General features: G+C 49.9%; 1 protein-coding gene across 1 annotated transcript in view; it reads right to left on the reverse strand.

Annotated features, from left to right (window-relative positions):
• Positions 1 to 6,724: 6,724 nt before the first annotated feature.
• DPYS (dihydropyrimidinase) overlaps positions 6,725 to 19,798 on the reverse strand; it is a 50,349-nt gene continuing 37,275 nt past the window's right edge. The window contains exons 8-9 of the mRNA XM_087825158.1: positions 11,085 to 11,292; positions 6,725 to 6,822 (exon numbers count right to left, since the gene is read on the reverse strand). Coding sequence (XP_087681284.1) covers positions 6,760 to 6,822; positions 11,085 to 11,292 — 271 coding nt within the window. The 3' untranslated portion in view covers positions 6,725 to 6,759. The remainder of the gene's footprint in view (positions 6,823 to 11,084; positions 11,293 to 19,798) is intronic.

Consider the following 19,798-nt stretch of genomic DNA (forward strand, 5'->3'; position numbering starts at 1 on the left):
CTTACAAAGACTATGGAGAAAAAAGTTATGAAAAGAGTAGGTGAAAACAGCTGACAAGGAAACTTGTTTCTTGGCAAGGAAGTTGTGGAGAGATTTTTATATTTCCAGGTGAAAAAAACCCAACATGCCATCGTGTGTTCAATTGCATTTTTAAAGTCAGTTTCTGAGAAGATGATGTTCCCTTAATGGGAGATATTCTGCATCAGGATGGGATGTAACGATGCAGTAAAATAAACAGGGTGGGCATTACCACTTTCCTTTCACGGATCAAGAAATCCAGGTTACGCCACCTTCCCCAGGCGACACACTGAGAAGCGACGAGAGCCCTGCTTTTGCACCAGGCTTGGCTCCCCGCCGGCCGCGTGTCGCCTGCTGTGGTGCATGAGGAACTGCCTGTTGGCCTCTGAATCTCGCACCAGGCCTCGCTCTTCCTCGAAGGTGCTTCCTTTTTAGCGTAAAGCCAGCGCCCTTCAAAGAACTTCAACAAACAGAAACACCAACGCATGCTTACATGTCCCCCTTTCCCATCAGATCCGGGGGCATAGTGGCAGATTCTAGGATCCTACAATTGAGGTTCAGGAGGCTCCATGTTGCCTTCATTACCTACAAAAAATAAAAATAAAGGAAAAAGCCAAACAAAAAAATACAACCAGAAAATCTTTTATTCAGAACTCTTGAAATGTCAGCACTTCCCGCCTAGTAGCCATACGTACACTCCCCGGAAGAGCTTCTACACTCCTCTCCCTGGAAGGGCCGTGCCTACATCTTTTGGAGACTTTTTTAAAAACCCTCACCCGAGGATATTTTTTCCATTGCTTTTTAGAGAGATGAGAGAGAGAGCGAGAGAGAAACCTCATTGATGAGCTGCCTCCCCACCCGCCCTGCAGGCCCGGGGATGGAGCCTGCAACCCAGGTACTTGCTCTCGGCAGGAGCCGAACCCGGGGCCCTTCACTCCGAGGGCCGATGCTCTAACCGCTGCGCCCAGCTGGCTAGGCCCGTGCCTGCCGGGCAGTGCTGCGAACCTCTCTCCCTCCCGGCAGACCCGGGCAGCGCCAGAAAATGCTGACCGGCGGGTGCCGCGAGCTGCGGGAGGGAGAGGGCAAGCCGGCTTGTTACCAGCATTCCCAGGACTGGAGAGTTACTTACAGGGAGTCGGCCACAGGGGGTAAAGCAACTCAAGAGTCTTGTGAACCACTGAGGAAAGGAACACTGACCTTGGGGAGGGGAGGGTGGAGAACCGCAACCCTCCCGACGTCAGGCTGCGGGGCTGAGAGGCCGCCAGAAAGCTCCAGGCCTGGGCGGAGCCGAGCGGGCCAAGGTCGGGGTGCCCCGCCCACAGCCCCGCCCACCGCCAGCCGGGGATGCCCCGCCCACTGCTGGGTCAGGATGCCCCGCCCACAGCCCCGCCCACCGCTGCGGGAGGGATGCCCCGCCCACCGCTGGATCAGGATGCCCCGCCCACAGCCCCGCCCCACCGCTGGGTCAGGATGCCCCGCCCACCGCTGGGTCAGGATGCCCCGCCCACCGCTGGGTCAGGATGCCCCGCCCACCGCCGGGTCGGGATGCCCCGCCCACTGCTGGGTCAGGATGCCCCGCCCACGGCCCCGCCCACCGCTGCGGGAGGGATGCCCCGCCCACAACCCCGCCCACCGCCAGCCGGGGATGCCCCGCCCACCGCTGGGTCAGGATGCCCCGCCCACAGCCCCGCCCACCGCTGCGGGAGGGATGCCCCGCCCACCTCCCGGGCCCAGTCCGCAGCCCGCGCGTGCAGCTCTGCAGGGGCCGCAGGCACCGGCCGAGCCTGGGACGGGCGCAGCTGGAACCTTGCTCAACAGGACCGGGCCGGGACGGTCACGGGGTGTGTGGGAGGCTGCGCTGACTGGCGTCGCTTCCCGCAGCCCCTCTCCCGGCCCGCGGTGACTCAGGGAGGTGGCGCTGGTTGCAACACTTGTCACTCGCCTTCTGCGCGCCCCGGCCAGCGCTGCGCAGGCTGCTCCCTGCGCGCGGCCTCAGCAGGACCTCACGACGAACTGCTGGCGACGGGGCTGCTGTCCCCGCGTCCCGCGTACGAGGGGGAACCCGGGGCTGGGAGTGGTGAAGCCCCTGGGCACGGTCTGCTGGCTGGGGGCTAAGCCCTGCGCCTTTGGCCCGCTCTGAAAATGCGCCTGGCACGCGACAGGCTTCAAGCCAATGTCACCCACTTTACCTCCTGTGAGCCTCACAATAACCCTGTGACCAGACTGAGTGAATGTTAGCACTTCCAGTTGAGGAAACTGAAGCTAAGAGAGGTTGAGTGACTTGCCCAAGGTCACACAGCTAGAAAGGGACAGCGGACGGAAGAGAGGACAGGCCTTTGGACACGACCTCAGAAGCCTGTTCAACGCCCATCTGACTCTGTGGTCGTGTCCCATGACCGTGAGCAAAGTCACTTCCCCGGGGCCCCCAGCCCACAGGGTCTTAGTGTGAGGAGTGGGCCGAGGGTACAAGTAGGTGACTCCAGAGGCAGTCAGGATGGAGCACAGGGGGGGCTGCGGGTGCGGAAAATGCTGTTATAACCACTCAGAATAAGAAAACTGTTCCCATACCCAGCTGGCGTTTTTCAGAGTGGCTGGTGCTGAGTCATAATCTTTGGCCAGTTCACAGTCCGTCTCTGATCATCTGCAAGGCCTTGGTTTTTAAACTCTGAGAAGAGGGCTGAGGGGAGCTGCAGCTGGGCTTCTTAAAGTGTGTTCCTGTCTTTAGGAACACACTTTAACTCCCCTCTCTCCACCTTCCCTTCAAAATTTCCAACCGCCTAAACTCCCAAATCCCTCACTTACATTCACCAACTTATTTGAAATGGTTATGTGTGCCTATCCCCCTCCCCCCTTTTAAAAGTTTTTTATTGTGGTGAAATGCACATACAATATAAAATTTACCGGTTTAACCATTTTAAAGTGGCTTTTCATAAACTCACAATGTTGTGCAACTGTCACCACTTTCTAATTTCTGAACACTTTTATCACCCCCCCAAAGACACCCCATACCCATTGAGCAGTCACCCTCCATTCCTCCCTTGCCCTAGCTCCTGGCAACCACTAATCTGCTTTTTGTCTCTATGTATTTATTTATTCTGGATATTTCCTATAAATGGAATCATACAATACGTGAGTTTTGTGTCTGGCTTCCTTTACTTAACATTTGGTTTGCTTCCACATTTTTGCTATTTTGAATAATGCTATTATAAACATTTGTGTACAAGTTTTTGTTTGGACACCGATTGTCAATTATTTGGGATAGACACCTAGGAATAGAGCTGGTAGGTCATATGATAACTCTATTAATGCATTGAAGACCTGCCAAACTGTCTTCCACAGCTGTGCCTATTGTCATATTCCTGGCACCTAGCTCGATGCCTGGCACACATCACCAAAGACACCAAAGCTTCCTGCACTGAGAGGACTGAAGGCATTCTCTCCTGTTTCCCAGCTCAAGCTGCGGAGCAGAGTTTGGACCACACGCCGAGGCTGGTGTTCCGTCCGTCCGCCCTTCCTGTCGCTGTTGAGTGCGGCCTTGATGCCTTCCCCGTGCCTGTTCCGCATTTTCCCTCTTGAATGAAAGCGCCTTCCTACTGAGGTTTAACACAGAGACCCTCCCTCTCTCCTAACACAAGTTGGAGGCATGAAGCCCACAGTTTAAGTTTGTTTTTTGTGAAAATAAAATTTTAAAACACTTATGACTTTGGAAGAACTAGTTGCTCACATTTTAATTCCGCTTATTGTCGACATCTCACTCTCCAATAATTCACGCTTCTGCAAAATATTTGTGACAATAAGTAAAAGCAATAAAGGGACCCCTGTCATCATTTCGAATGACTTTGTTGACGCAGAATCCTACAGCTGCCCCATTCTCCCAGCTAGACCCATCAAAGTGGCAATGAATCTGCATTCTTCACGTAAACAAAATTCTTCCTTACACAAAACGCTGCACAAGATTTGTTTCTGCTGCTGCTGAGAACGCTCACTACCTTCATCTACACCAATTTCGGAACGTAGTAGGAACCCCTTCACCTCCGCCTTTATGTAAAAATGAAATGTCCCTTGAAAGCCAATCAACTGCCAGGCCCTCAGCTGCAGTGACCCAGACAGGCCCTGCCCGCGTGGGCTTTCAGCGCCCTGGAGGAGGCAGATGAGTTGGGCAGGGGATCCTCATGCAGTGAGATGACGGCGCTGTGCTGGGCCCTGCTCCCCAGGAACGGAAAAGTGGGACCTAACCCGCCCCCCATTGGATCTGGGAAAGCCTCCGAGAGGGGGTGATATTTCAACTGAACATACAGGCTGAGAGAGTTGGCTTCTAAAGAAGAAAGCAAGTTAGTTGTTCCCTCCCCACCCCGAGGATTCAGTCATCTTATTGTGGCGTTTCTATTGTCAACCAAAGCAGAGGAGAAAAGTAATAAAATATTTTAAGGTATCTCTGACCTGAGGAAAGAAGACCCGCGGCTCTTCCTCAGGGGAAGTTCACTGTCCTTCCTCCTGTGTGTTCAGTAATATCACAGCTGGGCGAATGGGTTCCTACTCCCCTATTCCTGCTTCCCTTGCTCAAATGTTCGACTGCACCCTGATCTAAGTGAGTGAGTCAGGGGCGGATGGCCTGCAGTGAGACGGCGATTGCCCTGAGTTTTACCTGGTCCACACTTTTAAAAATCCCTCTTGACCTGTTCACCTAGAGAAGAAACATGGGCCCAGCTTCTCTGTACTCACTGAAGGATCCCAGCACGAACCGGGCCGCACGGGGGACAGAGCCCATCTTCCAGCCCTTCTGATCCAGCTGAATTCTCTCAGATCCTGCATTTGTCAGTGTGACTGGATAACTTACCTTGGAGTCATCCTAAGGTTGAGCATCCAATTTGATTACATGGTGTTTGCTGAGGGACCTGATTTCCAGGAGTTGCTGAAGCAAATGTCACCCAGGAAATTATGTTTTTGAATCAAAACCACCCTTCCAGAGTCCCGATTCTACTAGTTAGGAAAGGACGCACATAACTCAGACAACAGGGTGTAACTGGAGATCTAAATGTTTATTCATCACAATGAAGATCTAAATGTGTATTAATTACAATAGAATCTAAAGTCACAGTTTGCTATTTTTAAACAAATGTTTCCCTTAAAAAAGGTGATTTTTAAAAATTCACAGTAAGAAATCTGGTATAAGCAAAGGTGAAATTTTGAAATAGCAATGAATTTTCACAGAGACTTTCCATCCCAATAATACTCATTTATATCTTCAACCTTACACAGCAGCAAAGCCACAGTGAGAATGCCAGGGACTGCTTCTGAAAGGAAACCAAAGAGGCCCAGAGCCATTATTCTTTCAATAGGATCTCGGGGGGTTGAAATGAGGCTGGCTTCTCCATGGCTGGCAACCGTTAACTGTGATGAGAACAGCAGCATCTTTTTCTCTGACTTTGCTTTTGAACCACATAAAAGGAACTCAGTGCAATATTCCCTCTCACAAACAGATGCACAGCTCCAGCCTAAGCCTCAAGAAATGCTATAATCAAAGTAAACACGAATCCTGCTCCTGCCCATGCTGTGAAAAGCATGTTCTAGCATCCAATAACATTTCCCCCTCTTGCTAATCTCCCTCTGAATTGTTAACACAGACTCCCTGGATTGCAAGAATAATTTCAATAGTTAGGAAATGACAAAGCTGAAATCTTTGGCTGCCTAGCGTTGATAAAGACTCACAGCCCTCAGTCACGAAAGGGAGCACAGCCCAGAGCCTTGCAGTTCAAGTCACAGGGTTTACAGAGGAAAACACAGGCTATCATCATGTGAAAATGGGCAGCCTAACCGGGCGTGCATAACACGACTCCTCTGACAGTGTCCCTCATTAACACCAACATCTATCCATCATGTCAACCTTTTATGTAAGAGTCTTGCAGACTGCACTGTTCTGAAACATCTGAAAATGTATCACAAGTTTAAAAAATTTTGAGTCTAGCAAAATTGCAAAACTGAGAAAACATGTAGAGTTCATGAAGTCAGTGGAGGTGACGTTAGAGAGATGCTTAAAAGCCACTGCCAAATAGATATCGATCTGGAAATAGCAGGACCAGAAAAACTACTAAAAAGATAAAGGAGAGAAAGAGAAAATTTGCAGGGAGCTCAAAGTACTAAGAGAAACATTGATAAGCACTAAAATCTTTTTTCAAAAATGACCATATCTATAACATTATTCCAAAAATCAAGTGTGAAATAAAGTCCGTAAAATACTATCAAATAATTTTCCTGAAAAATTATTACCCGCCCCCAAAGCCACACGATTCATTTTTCATTCACTTTGAGTTCTAGAATGTATTTGCCTTTACAATATGAAGATTCACTTTTCCAGATAAAGTCTTATAACAGTTTATAAACATTGACCATGAAATTGAACTCCCTGTGTTAAGCAGGGCCAACTTTCCCCAGTAACAGGTCTGCTCATATTGAATTCTCCATGGCTCTGTTGACGGTTTCCTAACATCTCAGAGAATAAATCTCTAGCCGGCCCAAGCCTCCTTCAATCTGGAGGCTCATCTAAGTCTTCCGCAACAAGAGCTCTTTGATCAGTCTTTCCTTGGCTCGACCATCCTTAAGTCACTTTGAAGCCTTTGACCTTGATCATGAACTCTTCAGATGGTTCTGAAGACAGAAATGCTAATTTCATAGTTTCTTGACCAGCAGCACCCAGGCCAGGGGTAGGTCCGTTTCCTGGCCCCGATGTAGAATCTTCTGTTTCTATTTCAGTAGAACAACTTCTCCCTTGTAGGGCTCACGCTCCACGGGGGTAGGTGTGCAAGTCTGAAAAAGGACATTTCATTTTTCTCTTGTGGTTTGTTTATTGACTTCTTGAATTCAAAGCTAAGTGCAGCTCCCTTAATAAATTCTTAGAGCAAAAAGGAATCTCATGAATTTATCACGTGCCTCCCAACCCCTGCCCTTTGACAGAAATTCCCGGCAACCTCGGGTTCCTGGGTTGCCCCACTCGTTGCTGGTGTCAACCTGCGTCAGACAAAGGCCCAGGGAACACTTTGTAATGACCTTTCTCCCCACTGCAACTTTCACGGGGCCTCTGCCACATCTTCACACCTTCTCAGTTCTGTTACCATCTTGTCCTGTCTGTCATTCTAGGCATCAGTATTTCGACGTGCTTTGTTTACCTCTCCTAAGACTCTCGTCATTTCAGTTCAGATTCTAGCAATTTTTGTGGGTTTTTTTCCTCACTTTCCCGATTGCCATTGTGTGTAACAGGCCTTCTACAGAACCTCACATCTCTGGTGACCGACCGGGCAGCAGACCCCTGGGCTGGACCAGCTAGAATTAAGAGAGCTGAAGAGAGCTGAAATCTGGACTTTGTAAGCAAAGGGATTCATGAGAAGCAGCTGAGCCGTACTGTTTGTAAACAGGCACTCAAAGTCACTGACAAGTCAAGAAGGTAGCGATCAAGGGTGTGGCCCCTGGAACCCGAGGGCTGGGCACATGACTCAGCAAGGCTTCAGTGCCCTTTGATGTAAACGGGATAGTAACAGCATCTACTTTATAGGGTGGTCGTGAGGATTAAATGTTGAAAGTACTGAATGTAAATCAAGCCGTTAGAATAATGCCTACCATATAACAGGCTCTTTACAACTAAATCCATGTGTGTATGTGTTACACACCCACAGACAAATCACAACAAATTAGTGTAGGTCTTATTTTGACCACCCAAACTAATATATTGTAGGGAATCAAAAATGTGAGCTTCGGACCAAGACAGACCTGCGTTTGAGTCCTGGCCTTTCCACTTGCTGGCTGTAGGAAACTGGCAGCTGAGACCCTCGGAGCCCACTCACTCATCTATGAGACGCAGGGGGTTTCTCAGCCCCGAAGCACTTCCTCCACTCATTCAGTAGATGTTTACTGAGCACACAGCCCTAGGCACAGAGGGTGAAGCAAAGCCAAGGACAGAGGCTGTGTCTAGAGCTGTGAAACTCGAAGCACAGTGCTGGGCGCACCCCGAGTACTCAGTCAGTGGGAGGACCCCTGCCCTCCGCTCACCACTCGGGGCCTCTGTCCACTTTCTGCGTCTGGTTAGGAACTTTGTGGGACTTCCATTTGGCTCACTACCCACAGTCCTTTCCTTCACCCTAGACCCTGTCATCGTCTTGAAGAATATTGACGAGGGGAAGTGAAGGCCAGCCTTCCATTTCTGCTCCCTGCCCCTGGACAGTGTGGTTACCCGGAGCCGATCTGCCCTGAAACTTGACACTCATTCAGTACCCCGCTCTCTGACCACGGATGCTCCCTTTCAGGTCTTTGGTCTCTGTGTTCTTTCCTCTCCTGGTTTACTTTTCAAGCCAGACTGCATGATGTATCTTTAAACCTAGCGGGACCCTATAATTCATCATCCAAACTGGGACACGTGTAAGAGTGTAAAGGGCCCTGAATGCAGTTGACAGGCGTAACCCAGGGCTGGCCAAGCCAACCAGGACTGATTTCCCCCTTCCTTCAACCCCTCTCTTGCCTGCAACCGAAGGGTCTTGCCTTTTTCTCTTTTCCTTTTGGCATCTGTGCTCAGCAAACCCAGCGGCATATTTCAGTTCAACCCACAGCATTTCCCACAGCCACTTTCTCACTGGAGAAAGTGACGTGACAGATCTCTGTGACACTAGCCTTCGTGCTGCGTGTCCCTCATCGGCTCCCACTTCATCTCCCTTTGGCCCCAAAAGTTCCCTTGAAACTTTGCAGCTCGTGATTTTCAGCTGTCATGTTTTTGTCTTGCCTTGGGTATCCTTGGGAACTGATGGCCAACACTGATGATTTAGGCAGGACCATCAGGCCGGGGTCCCACCCTCCTCATTCAGGAGGTGGGCTTGCTGGAGAAGCTGCGGGTCCCTCGGAAGATCCTTCCCGTGACCCAGCTGCAGGCTGCCCACAGAAGCTAAGATACTAAGATATCGGTAAAGACAGTAGACCTTTCAAACACCAAACAGCAGACCCTGGCGCAACACTAAACAAAGCAATTGAACAGTGACTCCCTGAGAATAAAATCCACACCTGCCTGGAGAACTGAAAGGCATCTAGTGCCCTTTAACTGACCTCTGCGGGGACAGTGAGTCACTGGAACATGAGTAGCCCTGGGTTTAATAGAGGTGATCTCTAACAGCGAAGATTTGCATTTTGCTAATGTTTTACAATCCATCAAATGTTGTCGTTTAAGCCTCGAAATACCCTGTGAGCTATTTCTAACAGACAGTGTGACAGAGCTGGGGCCCCTCATTTCAGGACTGGCTCCTTTGGTAAGTCTGCCAGTCTGAGGGTAACTGAACCCTAAGTGTGGGAGGGGAGCCGGGAGGGGTGATATCCTGAGGATGGGGGTGCGTGGCTGTCTGAGTAGGAATTTAACTTGGTGATTAGTATACTGCAGTGGTAGAGGTAGAAAGGATTGGCTTTGGAGGTACAAAAACCTGGATTTGATTTCTGATGCTGCCACTTAGGGACTAGGTGACCTCCCTAAGCCTCAATTTCTTAGTCCAGAAAATAGGGATACCACTACTTACTTCGGAGGGTCATTATAAAGATTAAACTCTGCCTGGCACATAATTGTTCATTAATAAATATTTACTGAAGGAATGTTAAATGGCTAGATAAAACACAAAAGGAGAGAATTTAGAAAGTCCCTGTCTGTGGTGGAGTGCCTGTAAATGTTGACAACCAGCTCTCCCTTTCCCTTTTTCACCACTCTATAAGCTCTGATTTAAAGCACCTGCCTATTTCTGTGGTGTAAATACTTCCACTGCATCTGGTTTCAATCTACCAAAGTGACGTCACTGAACGAGGAGTTGGGACGAGATACCCACAGGTGTCTCTCATGAGCCAAAATGAGCTGGCCCCAACGTGGGTATCGCCTTTAATAATTATTAGCAAGCAGTTTGAAGAAAAATGGGGTTATATGGCTATTAAAAACATTATTTTCTCTGAGCTACCAGATTGAGATAGACATTAACAAACTGTTATTTCAGAAATGGAGAATGCCCATTTTGAGGACCAGATCAGCCAACCACTCAATTTTATCTTATCTAAAAGGCAAAGATACAACTCAGTTTAAAAGCTCTGGCATCAGCATTCCGAAACCACGCATTGCTCTATGAAGTTATTCCTGTTTCTCTATAAAATGCAATGTGACCCTTATTTTCCAGAATGGGTTAGGTTGCTTATTAAGTGAAAACAGAGAAAAAGAGATGACTTAAAGAATGTACTTCCAAGTTTTTGTGTAAGCTACAAACGCTAAACACACAAAAATCCTATAAATAATAATCCATTGAGTTTAAAGAGCTATATTTTTGGTAAAGAATTAATGGCACGTAAGCTGGTTTTGTTCTTTTAAGATGCTCTTGACTATCCAAGTTATTTATTTTTTCTTCTTTTATTTTTCCTTCCTGCATCCCCTAAACTCTTCGTTAAGGGGCTCTTTACATAGAATTGAAATATGTGTTTCATTATGTTATATTTATCAAATAAAGTTTGATTTAGATTTTTTTCCTTAAGGGAGAAGCAAACTTGAGCGGGCGGGTGGGTGGTGGTAGACCCTGAGAATCAAGAATCCTGTTTGGGCAGGTTGGGAACGGAAGCCAGCAGGCAGCTGGGGGTGGGGTTCTGGAGTTAAGGACCCTCTGTCTTCCACTGGAGTCAGACCTGGACTGCAGTCTGAGGGCTCTCCCAGGCTTCCCTCCTTCCCTCCCTCCCATTTTCCCACACACGTGTTTTCCCTAATGGAAAAATGTCACCCCTTTACTCATGTGGGTGTCTGCTTCTGAGAGTACCCCGACTAACCTAATTGCCAAAAGTCCCCAGAGGTCCTGATCTAGCCTGGGAAAACCCGACTTGGTCCATCAGGAGACCCTGGATAGACATTATCTATAAGGGAAAACACAACCATCCAACACTGATATTCATTTGGAAGCTTTCACGTCAATTCTGACATCCAGGAATGTATTAAATTGAGTGTGTCTGACAATAGCACCCACAACATCCGGGAGGGTGACAGTCCCGCCCAGGGGAACAGTCACGTAGGCACAACTCACCTGGTCCCGCTGCTTGATCCTTTTATAAATATAGTCAGCAAACGGCTTGCGAGGAATATACCTGCCGTCGCCTGCCGCGACATTGAAAACTCCAGCTTCATATACCACCTTGCCCCTGGAAATGGTTGCGACGGGCACCCCGTGGCAGACCATGCCCTCGAAGATGTTGAAGTTGACAGCCTGATGGTGAGTTTTTGCAGAGATAGTCCTGTGTGCAAAAAAAACAAAGGAGCCCCAGGTCATCACCGGCTCATCTGACGAATATAAAATATTAAAAGAATGACCTGGAAGAAAATTTAGCAGCTCTGTTAGGACACAGCCTCATCGCCGGAACAAGTGACTTTAAGAATAGAGCAGAGCATTAACATTTCATTACAACGTAATTACATTTTCTGAGACAAAAACCCAATAACTCACTCTTTATGGTGATTAGTAAGGATGGAGTGGGTGGGGGGAAGGCACTGCCTCTCACATTTAAATTTTTAAGTTAGTATTTATCGGTTTAAAGAACAAAGTATTAATCATAAAACATTTCCAACACTGATGACTCTGATGGACACACTGACCCAATGCCCAGCTCCACAGAATTTTGCCTTTTCACAGATGCCTGTAACACTTGCTCGGTACCTCTCCCCAGATACCATCCCTGTTCCTCCCTTCACAGAGGCAATCGCTAATCGATAGTTACCAAATTGAATTTGATATTGATCAAGGAAGAACTATACCTTGAATTTCTTTCCCTTGTCTGAGGCAAAACTTGAAATTTGAGAATAAGAGTGACAAAGACGTTAGGACATAACCTCTTAGCATATTGCATGTCATGCATTTGTGTATTTATTGTCATTCTCGGTAGTTTATTAACACAGTAGTCCCCCCTCATCCATGGTTCCACTTTCCACGGTTTCAGTTACCCCCAATCAACTGCGGTATAGAAATATTAAATGAAAAATTCCAGAAATAAACAATTCATGAGTTTTAAATTCTGTGCGATTCTGAGTAGCGTGATGAAATCTTGTGCCATCCCACTTTGTCCTGCCAGGACCCGAATAATCCTCTGTCCGGTGTATCCACACTGTGTACACCACCTGCCGATTAGCCACATAGTAGCCGTCTCAGCGATCAGATCGACTGCCGTGGCATCACCGAGCGTGTGTTCAGCTAACCCTTACTTTACTTAACAATGGCCCCAAATTGCAATTGTAGGAACGTTGGCAATTTGGATATGCCAAAGAGAGTGGAAACGAAAAACACAGTGTATACAGGATTTGGTACTATCCGTAGTTTCAGGCATCCACTGGGGGTCTTGGAACATGTCCCCCGTGGAGAAGGGGGCCCTGTTGTATTTCCCATTGCACACAGAATGACTGATGGCTTCCAGGCTGGGTACTTGGAAATGTTGGATGTCTCCTTTCCCTAAATCTCATTCAATGATAAAGGGGTTGGGGGGGTGGGGGGTGGGATGTGGCAACAGTGAATATATGAGCATGATCTGACAGTGTCATCCCTCCCCCAGCTTTTTCCCCCAGCCAGAGGTGCCATTCTCCAGCTCTCTAGTTTCCACACTCCGGTTTCACCCGAGTGCACAGCTCGCTGTCGTCTGCATCTCCCTCTCCTGCGACTGCTCACGAATCCTGGTCTCAATCAAGCTGGAGAAAGAGCCCGGCTGGCGTGGCTCAGCGGGTGAGCTTCGACTTAGGATCCAGGAGATCCTGGTTCGATTCCCAGCCAGGGCACATGCCCGGGTTGCGGGCTCGATCGATCTCCAGCCGGGGGCCCGCAGGAGGCAGCTGATCAATGACTCTCCCATCATTGATGTTTCTCTCTCTCTCTCCCTTCCTCTCTCTGAAACCAATAAAGACATATTTCTTTTTAAAAAAAAGAAACTCCTCTCGCCCACGGGAGGTGATCTGACAAGCCTGTTGGGCATGTGTCCTGTTTTTCCCTAACCAAGAGACCGCGTTCTGTTTCCCAGGAATTTGAATCTTTGGCAGAGTGACAAAAAAATTAAAAGTGATCGGAGGGTGCATCCCTGACCACAGATAGCTCCTGCTGCAGGCCGCCCAGGACTACGCTGGCTGCTACCCTCAGCCGCCTGGGGCATCGACGGCTCCTTTGGTCTGTGAGATTCCCATGACCTCCAGAGTGTGCTTTTGCTTAAGTGACAGCAGGTTGGTTACTAGGACTTGTAGCCAAAGACCCTGACTGACAATGACCTTGTCCTTGGGAGAGTAGTAACTCCCACAGATGTCCCCGAGACAGAATTCAAAAGGTGTGACACAAACAAACAAACAAACAAACAAACAATTTTCAACCAAATCTGTCTGCGGAACAGATGCAGAGGTGGGGTGATGCTTTGATTCCACTTGTAAGCAAAACCCAAGGTCTGTGAGATTCATTATCAAGTAGTTTTCAATTTAACCCTATGCCAGTCAGTTCAGGAGAGTGGCGTTTAGGAGAAATACCTCCTCTCTGGTTCTGGGTTGGACAGCTAGGCCGTCCAGGTGGTGACAGGAGGGACAGGAGTGATGAAAGCCTTCCCTTCCGTGAGCGAGGCTGCCCAGAGCTCCACTCGCGGATTCACAGGGCGGGTGTTCCCGGGGCAGTCACTCTGCCCAAGGGAGAAGCGGCTCTTTGTCAAGCTCTTCCAGCCTGTATCAAACCCAAGTCCCCGCAGAGGGGCGTCAAGGTGGTCATACTGAGTCCCAATCACACACGTCTCAAGGCTCAGGCTGCCAGGGAAGCAGAAGCCCCGAAGACATCATTAAGCTATTTTCCAGCTCAGTCAATAACTTTGATGCCACACACATCACGGCTGCAGAAAAAACATCCTGTTCCTTTGCAAATAGCTTTCTATCAAAAAGCCGCATGCTCTTCTTACAGAAGAGAAATCTCAGCGAAGCGAAGGCCGGGGGCTGGGTGCCCGGGGAGAGCGCGCCGTGGACGGGGCGTGCGTGTCAGAGCCGTGCGGGCCGGCCTGACCCCGGGAAGCGACGTGTTTAAGCATTTCCCTATATTTTCTCCAGCTCAGCCAATCTGTCCCTGGCACAGATAGATTCTTATCAGGTTGCCATGAGAACCAAAAAATAGTTAATAGGATTATGTCAGGACTATGAGTGGCATCTTTAAAAATATAACTTGTAGGAGCATGGAACAGACTGACGACTGCCAGAGGGAAGGCGGGGGGGGGGGGGGGAGAGATTAACCTAAGAATTTATATGCGTTTATGCATAACCATGGACGCAGACAGTAGAGTGGTGAAGGCCCGGGGGGGCAGGGAGTATGGGGTAGAAGGGGGTCAATGGGGAAAAAGGGAGACACCTGTAATGCTTTCAACAATAAAGATAAATTATATATATATACACATATATATATAGTATATATATATATATATATATAAAAGTATATATATAACTTATCTCTCTGCATTGTGTTATAGGACACCTTGTATTCAGCATGAAAAAAAAAAATCATTAAATCTTCTCAACAACCCTGTGGGGTCGGCACTATTATTACTCCTGCGACAGATGAAGATGAGACACCGAAAAATTAATAACCGGCCCCATGTTTCAGAGCTGGTGAGTTCACGAAGCTCAGGCGAGTTAGGGGTTGGGCCCGTAACCACTAGACAATATTGCCGCTTGAAAGCTCTACAGGAAGCTACTGGGAAAGCTTTCAATCAATAAAAACATCATTTATCCACCAGAAAACACGGGGAAGACAGCTCGTTCCCTGCTTCCTGATGTTTCCTTGTCTGCTTTTCTGTTCAGCAGCAAGGGATTTAGGAAGCTATTCAAAATTCTTTAAACCGAAACTGGTCATTCTCAACGTGATCACGAGAGAAGATGTATTTTTTTGATGTGTGTTCCAACTGTCTACTTCACACTATCTCTCTTGTCCGTTCTTGGACGCGACAAGTTATATAAATGGGGAGCAAAGCAGCCACATCTCTGGAAATGCTAAATGGTGCTTCTTCTTCAAGTACACTGTCATTATTAAGCAGAGTTGCTACACACTGCACCCATCTATCTCCTGCCCTCTGATCGGATGTCTGCACCCACCTGCTCCCACAGAAGAGACAATGGGAATTGCTTCAGCCACGTTATCAAGTCTAAATTGGACAATAACTTGGGGACTCTATTGGAGGTCAGGGTAGGACAAGACATTTAATGCAGGTTCATAAAAATGCAGCCCAAACATGGTCTTAAAGAAACAAACTCATCAGGTAACCCAGCAGGGTTTTGTCCTTGGAGCTGTGTCATGTAGGTCGTGGGTGGCGGTGTAGCTCACGGTTAGATAAACACTAGAAAGTTCCCCTTGGGAGCAGGCACCACAGTCTTCCTCTCCTGTGCCTCCCACAGCACTGAGCAAACAGAAGGCATTTTGTATACGTATTTGTTTATCTGAAACTAAGTTAGTAGCGAATTTCTGAATGACTACTTGACATAAATATTGCATGTTCCATCTACTAGTTTTCAGAAAGTGGGGAACTAAAAATAATTGAGCGTCTTGAAGGAACAGGAACTGAGTATGAATCAGCAGAAGCTGGGATGATACCAGGAGGTATGTCCTACGGATATGAGACATGTAAGTGCTTGTAGGTGAGGTGGGGTTATTAGCTTTGAGAAGGCGAGCTGTTGGCCTGAACGTTGTCAGAATGCACTTCCTGGGGTGGAGTGTGGACTCGGTCTTGTAATTATACCGTTACCCTCCCTGGGAAGCTGCCTTGCCCTTGGCAAGATGACTTGGCTTGACAGACTCTCTGTGGGTGCAACTTGGGCAGAGAAACATGTCCGTTGTCTGCACAGGAGCACACTGGGTGAAGTTCACACAGCACCCTCCCTGAAAGTTCAGAGAGGCCAGGTACCTATTCTTATGTTCGGTTCTGATACCATATTTTAAGAAGAGAAAGGAACGACTGGAAGATGAAGGGCAGAAAGACTGTAGGGTTCTCAACTAAAGAGATGAAAAAAGAAAGGCAGGTGTCAGAAATGTCTGGGGGACTTCTGACTACTCTTTTTTGAAAGAAGATGACCTATTTTCCCTCCATCCCTACTAAGGGGAATAAAAACAGGCAGTAAGCAGAATTGCTGGCAGATGAAATGCAGTTTGACACAGGAAAAGAGCTCCTTGACGAGCAGGGGCTGAGGTGTGTGAGTGAAGGAGAGGCAGGGGCTGTGTGGCGTGAGGGGGCCGTGAGTGCGGGGGGGTTCAGAGCCGGGGGCCAGCCACCCACCCACAGGGCTGCAGAGCCGGGGCCACCCACCCACAGGGCTGCAGAGCCGGGGGCCAGCCACCCACCCACAGGGCTGCAGAGCCGGGGGCCAGCCACCCACCCACAGGGCTGCAGAGCCGGGGGCCAGCCACCCACAGGGCTGCAGAGCCGGGGCCACCCACCCACAGGGCTGCAGAGCCGGGGCCACCCACCCACAGGGCTGCAGAGCCGGGGGCCAGCCACCCACAGGGCTGCAGAGCCGGGGCCAGCCACCCACAGGGCTGCAGAGCCGGGGGCCAGCCACCCACAGGGCTGCAGAGCCGGGGGCCAGCCACCCACAGGGCTGCAGAGCCGGGGCCAGCCACCCACAGGGCTGCAGAGCCGGGGGCCAGCCACCCACAGGGCTGCAGAGCCGGGGGCCAGCCACCCACAGGGCTGCAGAGCCGGGGCCACCCACCCACAGGGCTGCAGAGCCGGGGCCAGCCACCCACAGGGCTGCAGAGCCGGGGACCACCCACCCACAGGGCTGCAGAGCCGGGGGCCAGCCACCCACCCACAGGGCTGCAGAGCCGGGGCCACCCACCCACAGGGCTGCAGAGCCGGGGCCAGCCACCCACAGGGCTGCAGAGCCGGGGGCCAGCCACCCACCCACAGGGCTGCAGCACCAGCCCCCAGCCAGAATTTCCAGCTCTGATGGCTAAGAACAGAGGCCAGCCGGCCTCCAGCATTCCCGAGGAGGCGACAGGTAGGCCTCATGTTGCAAGGTTCTGCTCCTGTCACCGTTGAAAGGGCTCGCAGAAACTCCAAGGTCGACAAAAGCATTTTCTTATAAAAACCATAACAAACACTCACAGGCTGCCTTGCTCTGCAGTAGCACTGAAAGCATCATCTCATTTAATCCTTAGAGTAAGCCCATGATATCGATATTCCTAATGTCCCTATTTTACGGATCAGGAAACTGAGGCTGAAAGAGATTCAAGTCGCCTAGGACACGTTTAAGAAGTGGCAAAGCTAGATCTTGAACTTAGGTCTGTGAAGTAAAAGAACTTGTTTTAACCGCAGTGCGGGGCAGGGCACACACTCTTTGGGAAGTGGGCTGGGACGATTGGTCAGTAACTATGCAAAGGGCCTGGCACCAGCCCAAGCTCATTACCGAATGCTGGCTGCTCACACCCCACCTGCTAGTTTTGAATGGATGGAGCCACTGATGATCCAAGGGTCTAAATAGAATTTCTTTAGGGTCTTCTACACGTGAGTGTTATTCCATTACGAGTAACAAAGCCGCCTCTTCCAGTCCTTCCTGATTCACCGTCTAAAGAGTGTGCTGCGGGGAAAAACGGAACAGGGGCCGCCGAGCACCCAAGGCCCCTCAGTGCCTGCTGCGAGCTGGAGGTCCAGCATGTGCACCGGAGGCCTGCGCTTTGGATGCTCAATGCGAAGAGTCTGTAATCCCCTAAACTGTAAACCATGGCTTGCAGGTCACATCTGGCCCACAGCCTGTTTTGGGGAATCAAGCTTTGTGGGAACCCAGCCGGGCCTACTCACTCTCGTCTTGTCTGTGGCAGCCCTTGTGCTACGGAGGCAGAGTGGAAAAGCAGCAACAGACCCTCTGGCCCATGGAGCCCCAAACCTGTACCTGCCCCTTAACACAGGCAGCTTGCTGGCCCCACTCTAAATGCCCTGTTGTGGAAAAAACAGGGCTCTTGGGGGGGGTGGGTTGGAAAACCTAAAACCTTCATAAGGGAGAGAGCCTCAGAAAGAAAACACAAACGACCTGGAGAGACAGAGACAGAAAAGGCGGAGGGGTAAAGAAAAACAAAGAAATAATAAAAAGAGTGCAGAGGAAGACAGGAAAGGTAACCCAAAAGTAATGAGGCAGACGGACACCCGTGGCCATCCCAGCAAATGCCAGGTATGGCCACTGTCCGTTAAGCATCCGCTGTATTCCGCTCACGTAGCTTCTCCACAATTCATATTATCATCTCCATTTAACCGATGAGGAAACGGAGGCCGAGGGAGGCCGAGTAACTCGCTGAGTTGCCCAGTAAGTAAATGGCAGGGTCAGAAATAAAACACACGCAGGAGGATGCCACTCCCTGCTCCTTCCCCCGGCCCAGCCATCAGTGACCTCCCCCCGCTCAGGGGCCGAGAGTGCTGCGTTCTTCAAGCATTAAAAAGGTTTCCGGACTTGGAATTTTAACAGTAATTATCTTCTTCCCATCTGGGCAAGAGCTCGGTGCCAGCTAATCATCTGTTTTGGCCGCCGCGCACTGTGGCGCTTCCTCGGCCTCCTGAAACAGCGATCTGGAGGCTCTGACAGAGACAGGAGCCCAGCCCGAGTCCCAGTTAGCAATCAGGTAGTGAAGCTCCAACTTGCCCAGACCCACAGGGCTCCTGCTTCTAGAAGGGCGGTTGGGTCGCAGAGGCAGGCGCCGGGGCCATGCAGTCGCTGCAGGGTCGCCTCCGTCCGCCCGCAGCAGGCCCGAGGCCCAGGATGCGAGGCTGGATGCTGGAAAGACGCGGAGACACGGCCGGGAACCTGACTCAGCCGCACCGCCAGGCTGCCTTAGGGCAGCTCATCCCTAACCGCGGCAGGGAAGGGGAGCGACACCCAGGGGGCCTGGCAGCTGACAAGCGATCCGCCACTGCAGACAGGCGGACGCGCAGAAACCTGCTGACTTGAGCAAGCTGGGGTGATGACTGCCAACGGGGCGCTTAGTGCCCTGGGCACTGTTACAAAGAATTCACATGTCTTAACACCCTGACCCTGACTCTACATGGCAACGTTTGATTATGGGTATTATAATAATCACGCCCATTTGACAGGTGAAGAAATTGAGGCAAACCAAGGAAAATTAACTCGTCTCAGGTAACACTGTCAGTAAGTGGAGAGGCCAGATTACAGACCCAGGCAGTCTGGCTCCAGAGACCAAGTCTTAACCCCTGTGCCACAGGTGCCCCTTCCCTCCTTTCCTGCCCTTTCCGGAGGCTGTAGCTTTGCAGGGTTTGAGAGATTAGACACTGGAGTCAACCGGGCCTGCTCTGAATCCCAGCTCTGCCTTATCCAGCTGTGGGATTTGGGGCAAATGACTAACCACTCTGAACCCCAGGCTTGTCATCCTTAAGACGGATCCCCACATGGTCATGGCATCTGTTCCTCAGAGGGTGGAAGTCAAGCAGCAACCACTCGGCAGCTCGAATTACCTGCAGGCTTATCTCCCGATGTCAGGGGCCCTGGCCACACCTGCTCTGCCTTCCCCTGAATGAACATTTATATATGTACACAAATGTATGTACATAAGTATCTATATCTGTGTATATCTATATCTATCTCCAAGTGGGTCCACTTATCTGTTTATATCCCAGATGGGTTACTTCTAGGATAGTTTCTTGCAGGGATCTCTCATCTTTTGCTATCAAAAATATTCACCTTTGACATTTTCCCTTGCTTTTCTTACATTTACTAAGAGCAGCTCAGTGGCTGAAAATCACGGCCGGGTCC

This window comes from Miniopterus natalensis, chromosome 16, assembly GCF_054644295.1.
Source record: "Miniopterus natalensis isolate mMinNat1 chromosome 16, mMinNat1.hap1, whole genome shotgun sequence".
Classification (NCBI taxonomy): domain Eukaryota; kingdom Metazoa; phylum Chordata; class Mammalia; order Chiroptera; family Miniopteridae; genus Miniopterus; species Miniopterus natalensis.